Source organism: Hypomesus transpacificus, unplaced genomic scaffold (genome assembly GCF_021917145.1).
Source record: "Hypomesus transpacificus isolate Combined female unplaced genomic scaffold, fHypTra1 scaffold_224, whole genome shotgun sequence".
Lineage (NCBI taxonomy): Eukaryota > Metazoa > Chordata > Actinopteri > Osmeriformes > Osmeridae > Hypomesus > Hypomesus transpacificus.
In genome coordinates this window covers 72,350-86,565 of record NW_025813759.1, presented here as the reverse complement: position 1 = coordinate 86,565, position 14,216 = coordinate 72,350, and the positions used below count along the sequence as shown (strand labels likewise).

At 40.7% G+C, this 14,216-nt stretch overlaps 1 protein-coding gene and 5 long non-coding RNA genes across 6 annotated transcripts; 3 read left to right on the top strand and 3 right to left on the bottom strand.

Annotated features, from left to right (window-relative positions):
- The first annotated feature begins 244 nt into the window (after nt 1-244).
- Nucleotides 245-769, top strand: LOC124462541. The gene is made up of 3 exons (XR_006955450.1): nt 245-339; nt 413-482; nt 653-769. It is a non-coding gene; the product is annotated as an uncharacterized LOC124462541 (long non-coding RNA).
- LOC124462542 lies at nt 770-1,751 on the top strand. The gene is made up of 3 exons (XR_006955451.1): nt 770-859; nt 1,158-1,328; nt 1,567-1,751. It is a non-coding gene; the product is annotated as an uncharacterized LOC124462542 (long non-coding RNA).
- A 267-nt stretch (nt 1,752-2,018) lies between these two features.
- On the top strand, nt 2,019-5,768 carry LOC124462546. The gene is made up of 3 exons (XR_006955455.1): nt 2,019-2,279; nt 2,402-2,441; nt 5,315-5,768. It is a non-coding gene; the product is annotated as an uncharacterized LOC124462546 (long non-coding RNA).
- Nucleotides 5,769-8,350: 2,582 nt separating this feature from the next.
- Nucleotides 8,351-11,255, bottom strand: LOC124462536. Its single transcript, XM_047014144.1, has 7 exons — nt 11,238-11,255; nt 10,623-10,685; nt 10,101-10,218; nt 9,891-9,995; nt 9,597-9,782; nt 9,331-9,510; nt 8,351-9,200 (listed from the first exon to the last, which is right to left on the bottom strand). The coding sequence occupies exons 1-7, from the start codon at nt 11,253-11,255 to the stop codon at nt 8,965-8,967; spliced, it is 906 nt and encodes a 301-aa protein (XP_046870100.1). The 3' UTR covers nt 8,351-8,964.
- Nucleotides 11,256-12,421: 1,166 nt separating this feature from the next.
- LOC124462544 lies at nt 12,422-13,112 on the bottom strand. The gene is made up of 3 exons (XR_006955453.1): nt 12,854-13,112; nt 12,616-12,717; nt 12,422-12,525 (listed from the first exon to the last, which is right to left on the bottom strand). It is a non-coding gene; the product is annotated as an uncharacterized LOC124462544 (long non-coding RNA).
- Nucleotides 13,113-13,140: 28 nt separating this feature from the next.
- LOC124462545 lies at nt 13,141-13,993 on the bottom strand. Its single transcript, XR_006955454.1, has 4 exons — nt 13,953-13,993; nt 13,725-13,858; nt 13,345-13,537; nt 13,141-13,249 (listed from the first exon to the last, which is right to left on the bottom strand). It is a non-coding gene; the product is annotated as an uncharacterized LOC124462545 (long non-coding RNA).
- Between the last annotated feature and the right edge of the window lie 223 nt (nt 13,994-14,216).

Here is a 14,216-nt window from a genome sequence, read left to right as displayed (position 1 = left end):
GCATTTTCTGGAAACGATATCGATATCCTTATTACCTCACCATATTATTACCTCACCATATCCTTGCCTTACTGCCTATTTTAATAATTTGTCAGGACGTACCTGTGTATACCTGTGTCCACCTACCTCTGTCCACCTGTGTTACGCCCTCCACAGGCTCTGCCTGTCTTTCTGTTTGTCTTTCTGTTTGTCTGTGTTTGTGTGAATCTCCAGGCTCCAGTGATCCAGTCCACCCTACCTGCACAAGATCCACACCTGCGGTCCAGTTTCCCAATAACTTGCGGTGACATACCCTGGTTTGCCCTCCACTCACCGCCAGATCGTTGTTTTTACAACCTGGTACCTACGTTCCTGGCCTCCTTGTACTTCCGAGTCAAAGTGTTCTAATATTGCACTTTCTTGTGTCCCAAAGAAACATCCCACTCACCCCAACTCTCCATCTGCCTGCCTACGCGCTCTGCTTGCTACCTGCCTCGGTGTTTGTGAGACAAATATATACATTACTTCTTTCCATGTTCATGCCGAAGTTCATACTTTACTACAATACCCATAAGCCATAGGAATGAAATGTAAGAATAATAATTATTTTATGTGTGTTACTCATATTCCTACTTGTAATGCTTATAACATGTCAATGTGTTTATGTTTGCAGAAAATGACCAAACCCAAAAGCAGGCCTTGCCCTCACTGCCAGGTCATGAATACTGTCAACCGCAAAACATGCCTTTCATGTTTTGCAAGCCTCTCACAAAAAAAGAGGATTAAGTCCAAGGAGGAGAGTTTGCATGTTGGTAACTAGGGGGAGAATGTGAAGAAGCACCGCAACGCAGGCAGAGTGATAGATTCAGCCCGCATATCTGTGAGTGAGAATGTGGAGATCTTAGGTTACGGTTCCATTCAGATCCATACTATAATGGTCGGAACTTGATATCAATGCCAGTTTCATTGGTATCAGGCCATATCATTTAATCAATAGCAGCATCACATCTTATAGTCTTCCTGTAAGGACCCCTAGCTTTGTCAATTTGAAAAGAAGTATAGTAGATACTTTGAAAAGTAGGAAGAAGTATGATACTATTTCAAAAGTAGTTGATCAGATGGCAAGAGAGCTGATACAGAGGACAAAGCCTGATAACTTGTTAATGTCTGTTTTTTAGGTCAATAAGCTGCATGAACTGGACTTAAAGCCCCTGCTCTTCATGGGGAAAGAGAAGAGAGGGGGGGGGGGGTTACAGCAGAGGTCATTGCAGGCATAGGCTTCATACCAGAGGGGCCTGTGAGGGAGATCATTAAAAAAATGACCACCCTTTATGAATACTATCTTAAATGTAAGAACACATATTTTGCATTGGGACATGCTTTTTTATAACTTTGTATTTAGTTTCTAAACACGTTATGTAACATAAAATATACTAATAGAATATTGTTGATGAGTAAATATTCCCCGATTAGACCCTGTTTCTGTTTAATTAACCTCATTTGTGGGGCTGTTATAGTTAGATTCAAGCTGGGAGCAGAGAACATATTGCTTCCCTCTACATTTACTTATTTGTCTTTATCTCTCAGACCACAATAGCCTCGTTGCCACAGCTGGTGAAGAAACAAGAGAAGAAACACCAGAAGCAACATCCCCTGCCTCCACTCAGAATCAAACCTTCACCCTTAACCTTGTCCCGGTCCCCCACCCACCTCCTATGACTTCCTCTCTCTCTTTATCTACTCTTCCTACTCCCTCTCTCTCTACATCTACTCTTCCTATTCCCTCTCTCTCTTCATCTACTCTTCCTACTCCCTCTCTCTCTTCATCTACTCTTCCTACTCCCTCTCTCTCTTCATCTACTCTTCCTACTCCCTCTCTCTCTTCATCTACTCTTCCTACTCCCTCTCTCTCTTCATCCACTCTTCCTACTCCCTCTCTCTCTTCATCTACTCTTCCTACTCCTCTCTATCTTCATCTACTCTTCCTACTCCCTCTCTCTCTTCATCTACTCTTCCTACTCCCTCTCTCTCTTCATCTACTCTTCCTACTCCCTCTCTCTCTTCATCTACTCTTCCTACTCCCTCTCCCTCTTCACATCCTATGACTCCCTCCCACTCTTTCTGTTCTCCTGCTCTTCCCTCCCATTCTTTCTCCGCACCTCCTTTCCCCAGTCCCTCGATCTCTTTACCTCCTTCACCAACCCTCTCTCTATGTTACCCACTTTCTACTTCTTCCCACATCTCTTCTCCTCAAGGTCTTCCCAAAAATCATTCCCCGGGAAAAAGAAAAATAATTTAAGGTAAAGGTTGTCTTATGTAAGGGTCATATGCTTATGCATTATGAATAATCTTTTCTTGTAATGACCCCAAAAAAATCAGGCAAATCATCTTATTTGTTATTCCTCTGTTCATATATTTTCAGGCTGCAATTTCCTGTTTAAAAAGAGGGACGTTCAAAGCAGGTGAGCTCAGATGCATGCAATTGTGTTTCATTTAAATTATTTTTAGTGGGGGTTTAATTATTATTAAAGCTTTTTTGAGTTTGTCCATGAATCCATCTTGCCAGGCTTCAAGTTACATTTACATTACATTTAGTCATTTAGCAGACACTCTTATCCAGAGCAATTTACAGCAAGTACAGGGACATTCCCCCTGAGGCAAGTAGGGTGAGGTGTCTTGCCCAAGGACACAACATAATTTTGCACAGCCAGGAGTCAAACCGGCAACCTTCTGATTAATAGCCTGATTCCCTAACCGCTCAGCCATCTGACCTTAGGCCGTCTGAAGTAATGCACTTGTGGCCAAACAAATTATCATCCTACAGAGGAACTCCTGGCAGCTACAGGCCTTAGATAGAGAGTGATAGATAGGGGTGGGCCATATGGCCAAAATCTTCTATCACGGTATGAGTAATTTTATATCACGGTTACGGTATATATCACGGTATAGTAATTGTTCTGTAAATTCAGTTAAGAAATTTTACCAGTGCCACTAGTGTGGTGGAAAAAACAGTATTGCATGTACTACAAGACGTTACTGGCTATTATTTAAAGGCAACGACAGTACGAGCGTTCCGATTGGCGGATGCAAGTCATGCCATCCGCATGGTGACGTACTCACAGCTCAGAGTTTTACTATCAATATCTAACTTCGGTGTCGGCGTATCAACCTTGCTAAAGCTCGGTCGATACGTTAAAGCCTCAGTTTGATATTTCCCGGCATGTCCTCACTCAGACTTTAGATGCGAGCCCTTTTTGCCCAACCCAAAACATTTAAAAGTAGTCAAAAAGTATACCGCGGTTGAAACGGTATAGCCAAAACTCTCCCGGTTTCTGCCGTCGAACGGTATATACCGTCATACCGCCCGGCCCTAATAGACAGATACAATCCCTTGCAATTTTAGGGGTAAAAGCGCCTGCCCTTTTCCTAACAGTTTCCAAGGATGACTTCCCCAGGTGGTTCTGTGCAACAAACTATCTGACTTGTCACCATTTAGGCCCATCGAACTCTAAGAGACTGTACTCTTATCTTTTGGCTATATCTCAAGTTCTTTCCTCCATCTGAAATGTAGCCAACAGCATTTTTCATCACAAGCAACTTGTGAAAAGCCTATAGTTCCTGTTGTTAAAAGTTGAACATTTATCATTAAACATACATTGCCTCTGTGAAGAAACTATCACCAACTTGAATCAGAGAAATTAACTTCTACTCTACTAAAGAACTGCAGTATCCAATAAGAATTCGTTATTCTTTGTGTTAATAATAGTCCTGTAACGGCCACAGATACCAGATTCATATTACTGTCCAAGCAGTTGATTTGATTACTATTAGGATTTGAATTTTATTTAAGCCAATACGACAAAATGTGCTTCTCCAAACCCTTACTTATACAGTGTAAAAGGTCCCATGATATGAAAACTTAACTTTAGGAGGTTATTTAACATTAATATGAGTTCCCCTATCCTACCTATGGTCTAGCCTGGTCCTAACCAGACCCTCGTACATTTCATTTGTACAGAGGGTCTGGGATCTCTCCATTGACAAACGTTAACTTCCTTGAAGGCGGGTCCTCTGTTGAAGTGTAAAACAATTGGATCCGCCCAGAACCACTCTGATTTGCCATAACCAATCGCAAGCGTTCGCCTTAGCCAACTCCTTCACCACTACTGTAATGGAGCAAGCTGCCGTAGCTGGAAAATCAAACTTTTCCCGAACCCCGTGGGGAGGAGGGCCACAACATCATGGCCACCAACAAAACTCAGCAAGGAATGTTCTTGCTCCGGCTTTAACCTATATTCGGCAGCGTTGCCACAACCGCAGAATAGTTTCGCTCGCATCTTTCTCCGCCGCCATTACTGAACCACTCAAACAAGTGCACGACATTAACGTCATCGTTCTCAGCCACTCCCTCTGTTCGCTGATTGGACCTACAACAAATTTGTTTCTGGAAACCGACTTCAGAGCCGAGCTCCCAGACCTAGTACAGAAGCAAAATCCAAATTGAGCGGAAGTACGTAGGAGGGCAGAGCCAGGCTACCTATGGTCCCCCAGTGGCTAGAAATTGCGATATGTGTAAACCAAGCCCTGGATGTCCTGTTCCGCCTTTGAGAAAATTAAAGTTCAGATGGGCCCATCTGGAATTTTCCTCTTATGCGTTATAAGGGGGAAAGGTTACCTCCCCTTACTCTGCTTTGCCCGTCCAAAGAATATGGCCCGCCAATGATAAAATTAGCTACGACTGTGCAAGCACGATATTGTTTTTTCCTCAAGAGACATCATGGCTTACAAACGACCGAAGCATGGCAGTTAGCCCCGCCTCTCTCCTCCTCATAGCATTCAAAACTACAGATACAGGAACGGCACATCCTGAGGAAAGCTCATTGTGGGACTGCTCGTAGTGGCTGTAATTCTGCACGAAGGCTGAATTTCGGGAGGAGACTTCAGATATAGTATTAGGGGACCACTAAGGCCTATATAAAAGCATCCAAAAACAGCATGCCATGGGGACCTTTAACTTAAGTCACATAAACTCATGGTGAAATTGTAAAAACAAATAACATTGATCACTGTATTTCACCAACTTTTGATAAAGTAACCACTTTGTTATCAAAATTGTACTTACTTAGTCTTACTCTTATTTTTATACATATTTTATATTTAAATTGTTTTATTCTTAGATTTTAGTTCTAAGAAATAGTTAAACTTTTGCACTTTTACTTACTTTAAGATCCGTATGTTTATTGTTTGCCCCTCCCTGCCACCGTAAATTCTGTGTTTGTTCACATACATAGTGAATAAACCATATTCTGATTCTGATGTGTATTTCTTTTCACAGTGTAAAAGAATGGGAGGATACCTGGAAGTCTGCTGTTAATATTTCTGTGCCTAGCTGCCTGGTTATTGTTTAAAGAGTTCCCAATTCTATATTTGTTATTGATATACACTGTAACATGTTATGAGCTTATTGTGATACTGTTACGGCCACAATCTTTTTCTAAGTTCAAGTTTTGTTTGTTATCCACTTACATTTAGTCATTTAGTCACTTCCTGGGTTCTAGGCATCGATTTATGGTTGCCTCCATAAAACTTAACTTATAACACGGGTGAGTTGGTGACCAAGCTAACGTTTTCGGGTTTTTGTTTTAGATTCACTGTTAGGTAAGGGAGCGCGCTGGCTCCGCCTTCCCATTGCGGGGAGGGCCAGCGGCTCCCAGGTTTTGGTTTATTTTCACTAACTCAGTCTTGTTTTTCTGTTCAATAAACTTTGGTATTACTTTTATAAACATTGACTTTCATGGTTGGACTCACTTATGTTAGCCTACAAGCAACCGTCTGATCCTTTGCTTGGTGGAGGTAAGAGTAGACTACCTATGAAGAGAAAACTTAGATTAAAAGTTAGGCCATCACAAGCGGATGTAAATTTGTTATCTTATTAACACCACATTACATACAATGTTAAATGATGGATCCTTGTGGCTGAATATGAATAATCTGTACTGGGAGTGTGGCGCGATGACGTCACATTCAGAATAATCCATGCCTTAATAAAGGTGATGGCATGAAGATAGGCTATATGAATTATACATTATATATTCTATTTTTTTGCATGTTGACACGTGGTAAGACTTATACAAGTTTTTTAAGTAATTGAATAGGTCATTAAATAATGTGGGCTACACTAAAATGATAACCATAGCGAACTTACGTGGACTACAAATATGGCGCATATTAGCGTTAAAACATATTGGCGGGGTTGTGGGAAATGTAGTTCTTTTCTACTTAAATTTAAAAACTAATTTTTTGAGAAGATCTTTGTCCTCAGTTACATTTAAATCACTTAATATGACAAATATACATTCATTGGTCTTTTATGAAAGACAAAATGTATCAGTACTCGAAAAGTCAACATTTAAATATCCTTATATGTAAACTTTACTTAACATTATTTGACATCATTATCTTCGCACATGGTTCCAGTATGATGTGAAGAGTGTCAATATTGGTCTAAATACAAAATCCCAGGATGATCCTAGCTTCAGATAGGAAAGAAAATTGAATTGAATTTTAGGAAAAATTACCTTTTCTAGGTGGCGCTGTTGATCCCCTGTAGGGGCTAGGGTTATGAAACTAAAAGACACAGTTTATCTAACCCCAGTCATTCACTGTACCAAGCCAGGACTATGTGCCATGAAAGGAACCCAAAATACCATACTACTACTAAATATAGGGCTTTAAGGTGACCCCTGGCAAGGGTTCAAAGGTCAATATATCAGATAAGGGTTTACAGGAATGTGTCAAATTTACATAAATGAACCCGCAAGCTAAGACCTTTCCAAAAATGGGTTTGACGTTGTTGTACGACAGTCTTATTAAAATCCAAATCTGCCATTGCAGTGAGGTATCTTTACAAGTATAGATTCCAAGACCATTCATAATCTAAATAGACGACATCAGTGGTCAAAGTCAAATTATGTTTTGGTGGCACATAGTCCTGGTTTAGCACAAACAGAACCAGGGTACAGAACCACTTGTGCATTTGTTTATCCCCAAACTTAAAAGATGATTAGTTGTTCTGCATAAGACATGGTCTGAACAGACAGCGCTAGGGTTAGGGGTTTGATGTCCTTGGTGGTACTAGTTCGTGGCTTGCCCTGTCGAATATTCTGGACTAGTAAATACTTTTTTTCACATGGCTTTACCTCTAAGCCAGATAGAGGCTCAACAGCGCCACCTTGAAATGTTCATTTTCAAAATCTAAAATGTGTCTTGTACTCCAATGTATGCTGCTACCGGGCTGAAAATGTCCATGTTGCTCCATTGAGACATTCCATGCAGTGTGACAAAAACATTCAAAACTCGGATTTAATATAAAATAAAAGTATGAGAAAAAGACATTCCAAAGTTTACTTTTGTAGTGCTGATTATATATAATGCATATTGATCTATAATGCATATACATTTTACATTTCTGATCAATCTAATATAAAATTGGAGATGATATTGGTGTAAAACACAAATTACTAAAATAACTACAAACGTATTCCATTAAACACTGAATCGAGATGTTGAACGACGCCATATTTGTAGTTCAACTAGGCCTACATGTTTCAAAGTTTACATGTTTAGGGTTTGAAAACAGAACATCTTAACAATTGATATATCACATACAAAGTATGTATGAATAGATTATAATATAATGGAGGTGTTGAAGAGGTAATCAATATTAGCATTAAATGCCCTAGTTGGCAATGGAGTAGTATTTTAAATGAGATGACGCATCGAGGGATTAGCCTTGACTTTAGGTGTATTCGAATTCATGCAGCGCCGGCGGCACCGACTGCCGGCCTCGCTGACTTGAAGGAGTGAATGCCATTGGCTGGTCCGCGCCGCCGGCCCTGCATGAAGTCGAACACACCTTTTGTGTAGGCTAGGGCTACTTAAATCATGGTGTATGGCAAGATTTGTTGGTAGCTATATTTAGCCTTTTTGGTTTGTCATAATGTGTAATTTCGCATGATTAGAAACCATCCGATTACTTCGTTTTACGATTGTTTGGAATCTCATTGGTTTTAAAGAACTACAGTTAGCTATCAGTAGCTTTCAGCTAATTCAGGGTTCCGTTGGGAGGATCCCTATTTGCGTGGTTTATATGCCAAATATTCCCACTCATTTCTATCAACAGAAAATGCGTCTATAGGTACATTCGACTTCATGCAGCGCCGGCGGCGTCGACAGCCGGCTGCCTTGAATCTGAGAATACCATTGGCTGCGTCATGTCAGCCGGGCTGCAGGCGACGCCGGCGCTGCATGAAGTCGAACGCACCTTATATTACACACAGAACTTCAACCTCATCCAGACTCAGATTTTCACTAATGGTCACTAATCAATATTAAATATTGAGATGATAGTTGTCTCGAGTTATACAGAGTTAAATCAGAATTTTTCAAAAACAATCTGGATAATTGAAATATATGATGAATAAATATATGATGAATAATAAATGAATAATTTATCCCCATCATTTCCCAATTGCCCAATCTGCCAGCCAACATAAATTGAGTCCAACCACGCAAGTCAATGTATGTAAAAAATAATACGAAAGTTTATTGAACAGAAAAGACTTGAGTTAGTGAAAATAAAACCAAAACCTGGGAGCCGCTGGCCCTCCCCGCAATGGGAAGGCAGAGCCAGCGCGCTCCCTTACCTAACAGTGAATCTAAAACAAAAACCCGAAAACGTTAGCTTGGTCACCAACTCACCCATGTTATAAGTTAAGTGTTATGTTCTACCACTCATTTACAAATAATGCTCTGTGCTCTGCTGCAGTCATGCTCTGGAGGCAGCCTTTGTTGCAATTGACTCGCCTGGGCCATTACACGTAAAGATCAAAGGGAGAGAACACACAGTATAAATTACAGTATATCAAGTTAGGTCTCAGGCGATTACAGCTGTGACTGAGTGATTCAGATCCAAGTGACTTGAATTCAATTCTCTGCATCCTCCTCCTCATCACTATCATCATCCGAGCTGTTGCCACGTTGCCAGTCCATGTCTTCTTCCATTTCCCTGTCCTCCTCTTCCACCAGCCTGTTACTTGGTTTGAGAGTGCATCTGTAGGTGCCTGCTATGGTCTGCTGTTGGAGTCTCAGGTCTTGCAGTCTTCTTTTTAGTGCACTGATGAGGCCCTTGGACCCCTCCTCGGTTAATCCATTTGGCAAGCCTGGAAATGTTGTTAATTTATGTTGAAATTAATTTACCGAAGACTATACTTGCAGGATTGGTTTCCACTTAAATAGTTTGACCTATAAATTTGAAAATGCATGTAGCCAGATCATTTGATTTACACTTACTTCCTGTCTGTGTGCTCACTAAAACAGTGCCCATCAGTGTCTGGACCTTTGCCACTGAGTCCTTGAGGTACTGGCAGTGCTGCAGCATCTCCTTCACAAATATCTGCTTTTCCTCTTTTAGTCGTGAGGCAAGCATTACGTGGTCAAAGAGCTTCTTCTTTGTAAGGATGTCCACACCGTCTGTCAAGGAATAAAAACATTTGACATTAATAAACTAATTTGATGACATTTTATATGCATACTTAAGTTAAATCTTGATGCAACACCTGTGTTCTGTTCCTGCCAAGGCCAGATCATGCTCTCTGCAGCTTTGTTAGAGAGTTTCTGCACAACTAACTCTGTGTCCACAAGGTCACCATCAGGCTGTTGGTTGTATCTCTGGATGTCTTCCAGCAACCGTTTCTTTTCCTGGGCTATCTTTTGAGTTATTTTCTTTCGCCTTTTGTTGCGATCTGCAAATACAGTAAAAACAATAGTACATAAAAAGAGCTGCCATGGTAATGAAGATATCAGTATAGCCTAAGATTTATCTGCATTAGTTATGTTTACACTATACATACCATTTTGTCTGTAAAGGTAGTGCTTTTTCTGACAAATGCTCACAAAGAGTGCTTCGATTGTGATCTGCAAACTTTGAGCATCAACAGGACCAGGTGCTGCGCTTCCTTGATTAGAGATAAAATAAATACACTTTTAACATTTAAGCTACAGATATGCAGATATTACAACCAAGTGACTGAGAGTGTTTATGAATTAAGTATTTTTCTTACTGCTACTGGCCCACTGCTTGACATCAACAACCCATTGTTTCAGCATGTCATCACAGCAATGCAACTGCTCCTGCATTGTCTTCAGGCTCTCAGCTACATCCACAGTCTTCTCTACTGTCTGAAAACAGCAATACAGAAGGTCTTTAAAACTACCAGAGGTCCTGTACCACTACAATTTCTACTAGGGGGTACTATAACAACCTGATGCATTTTGGGTATAATAAGTAAAAGTTACGTTTATATGTAACTGCTTTAAAAAGTTAATCATCTTCAGTATGTCTTGAATCTTGACTTCTTGAATCTAGAAGACAAGGCTATATGGAGGCCATTCTCTTTCCGTTCATTCCACCCCATAGCATGGACAGTCAGCATGTCAGTTCTTACTGTGAAGAACAAAACAAAATCACAATACAATTTTGTAAAACAAGTACATTTGCAGGCTGGCAGGGGGAAATAAGCTTACAAACCTGACTTGGCCATATACTTGGTGGTAAGGGCACATCTGGAGAGAAAACTATTCACTTGCTCTACTTCTTCACCGAGAGTGGTGCCGGCGCCCTCCTGGTTCCTTGCAGTCCACAGAATCTACAGGAAGAAGATAATGTGTAAAGCAGTGTGGACACATGTTATTGAAGCATATCCTGAGATTACCAACTTTAGAGGGCAGCACTTAGGGGCTACAGAAAAACTTAAACACACTCCTAGGTTGTTGTATGGGTCAGTCCAGACCACTGTGGTATGGCTATTGTCATTTATTATGGCATTTTACACTCAGTTTGCCACATCATACTCTAAAATGTACGGTCAAGTAGCCAAAAGCATCACCTCGCATTTTGTATTGTGGGCTTTGGCATGCATCACAGACAAGCAATGCCTCATTTCCTGAAGGGGTTGAAGATGCGTCAGGGCCTCTGACACTTTTGTCAAGTATGGCACATATCGGCAGGTCACATCCATGGCCAAAAATGTAGCACTCTGGAACTCTTTTTGGAGAAACATTGGATATGCAAAGATTTCTCCTCTATACATCTTCAGACCTTTAAAAAAAGCACAATGCACATGAAAGAAGATTTAGATAATAATATAAATATATATTATTTTATTTTTTTACTACTACTTAGCCAGACCCATACCAACCTTTGAGAAGAAATCCATGTCTACACACAGCAATTTCCACACCTTCTTCATCCAACTTGTTGGCCCGCTTTGAAGTCTCTCTTGCTGCATTCCATTGGGTGTCACCACACATCGCTTTTCCTGCGGTCTACCAAAGTAAATCATTTGAACATGACAATAGTTAATTCAAGTACACTAGATTGCAGGACTGTTCACGCAAACACACAAACTTTAACTGTCAAGATTTTGTCATTGCCTGACCTATCGTACATTTGAAGGATAAAGCAATATGCAATATGAATGTACTGTGCCCCCTGGATAAGAATCTAGTGCTGTATCCCCACCTGATCATAGACTCCCTTCTCAGAAGGCAATCGTGTTTTCTACTTTAACTTTAATTAGAACAAAATAATCCCAATAAATGTTGTTCAGAATAATGTAAAACGTACACTCTTGACAGTTCCCCGGACCTCCTCAACAAAACTGGACACCTCAGAGTCTCGGGCTAAAAACACTCCATCGAAGAACCCTGGCTCTTCACTCCTTTAAGACAATGTATTATGGACTACCTTTGTAATAGGACCTTTTATTTATGTAGCACTTATCAAAAAAAACATTGACATTAACAGTGTCATTAACAGCTGGACATACTGTATATTAACTACATTGGCTGTTCATAATGTGTGCACAGAACTCACTGGTTTGTTTTCTGGAACCTGTACAACTTTCTGTTGCCATCCACAGAAACAGCCACCATTTCAGGGCTACAGGCTGGACAGACCAATGGCTCCTTTCCAAGAAGTTGGTTCTCTTCATAGTTGCAGTACACAAATTGCAGAAAACTTCTCTGAAATGCATCTGCATTCACTTTGCCAGTCTAAAGAAAATAATATAATACAGCTTTCAAAAACGATAAACTACATCTTTGCCTTTGTATGTTTTGTGTTTTGTATGCAACTTTTCAAATCCATAAGGAAGCAAATGACTATTTTGGGTGGTAAGGTCTTCAGTCTATAATCTGAAATATGTACTACCTACTACAGCCACTTGTGGACCTTGAACTGCTTTTTACTTACGCTTCCATATTGCTTTGTTCTCTGGTCCAACATTGCTGTAAAGGCTTGTCTGGACATTCCTGGAGCTGCTGTCTTCATAGCCTCAAAGGAATGGAAGAGATCCTGGTGGAACAGTGTCTGTGCCTGCATGGTAGCAGGCCAGTAACCACTCTTTACAAAGTCACTGACTTCTGGAGCCCATTTCTGGTTGCAATGTTTGCATGTTAGCACCGGAACGTGAAGATCATAACGGCCTGAGAGCACATGAAAGGCAAATCAATAACATGAAACCAAAGTGACGTGTTAGTAATATAAAAAAATTCAACAGTTTAACAAGATCCTACCATTTATGCAAACCAGTATGATGGATCTACCAACAGAGACTGCTGCATCAGCGGTGTCACAGGAGCATATCCTTTGAGGTAGAGCTGTTGGCAGAAAACAATCTGCAAGGCAAAGAACCATAAGGTATACAATTAATAATGTTTGGGTTGTGAGTAATGACTTAAATAACACATTTCAATTTCAGATAAGAATGATCTGTTAAGAAAATTGACAATCAATTGTAAAAGAAATGCCAACCTTGTTCACAAATGCTGTATTTTCCAGTGTCACAGAGTGTCACAGCCTCTGTTGGTGGGATGTATTTGAAAAATCCATCCATGATGGTTTGCCTGTTGTGTAGAGTGTGGTGTTTACGCACCGAGCCATCACACTCAGCACAAAACCACTCTGAGGGCATACATTCCCCACAACGGATGACAGCTTCTTTCACGTGACAGTGATTGCATGTCATCTGTACGATGTTCTCAGCAGAAAGTAAATTGTCAAAGTTCTGTGGCCTCGCCTGTTGCCAACATTGTTGGACCTCTTTCTGCCTTTGAATCCAACTGGACAATGGTGGCTGCTGAACAAAATCTTGTGATTCCATGTTCTCTGAGTCCTGTAGAAGGTCCTCAAGCTGCCGCATATTCAAATCTTCAAAAGGGAGGAGAAAAAATAATAATATCGTAACTCCAACATCGCCACAACACACTGTTGAAATACAGCATTTGGAACGAAAGATTATTCACCATGGTCTAGGTGTTGGCCATGGTCTAATGGCGGTGAAGAAGAAACATGTCTTCCTTCGTCTGGTCTTTGTGATGTTGACTGCTTTCTAAGGGCTCGTGGGCGCTGGTGAACAATGTCCCCATTGTGGTCCCTCTTCTTCCAATGAACAGGCTTTGGTGATGTGGTCTTAGTTTTCTGTCTGTTCTTCTCTGTCTAGAATTACAACTTGGTTTAAGAAAGGTTTACCAATATGGGAAATGCCTTCGGACTACTGACAGAAAAAGCAGTTAAAGTAGTGTAACCCTCCTGATTCATGTCTTTTAAATACGCCTCCATGTATCTTATATGAACTGGTAAGAAGGAATACTGTTAACTATAGACAAAACAGAAGCTGCTTTACCTCTTCTGTCTTGAGATGTTCAAGAAATGTATCTACACTCTTGAGCTCATCCTCCAATTCCATCAACTGCAAATCACTCATCATTGAGTTGAAAGAGTAGACAGACAAATGGGCAGATGGCGAGTGGGATGTTTCTTTGGGACACAAGAAAGTGCAATATTAGAACACTTTGAATACAAATAGTAGATAATAGACTCGGAAGTACAAGGAGGCCAGGAACGTAGGTACCAGGTTGTAAAAACAACGATCTGGCGGTGAGTGGAGGGCAAACCAGGGTATGTCACCGCAAGTTATTGGGAAACTGGACCGCAGGTGTGGATCTTGTGCAGGTAGGGTGGACTGGATCACTGGAGCCTGGAGATTCACACAAACACAGACAAACAGAAAGACAAACAGAAAGACAGGCAGAGCCTGTGGATGGCGTAACACAGGTGGACAGAGGTAGGTGGACACAGGTATACACAGGTACGTCCTGACAAATTATTAAAATAG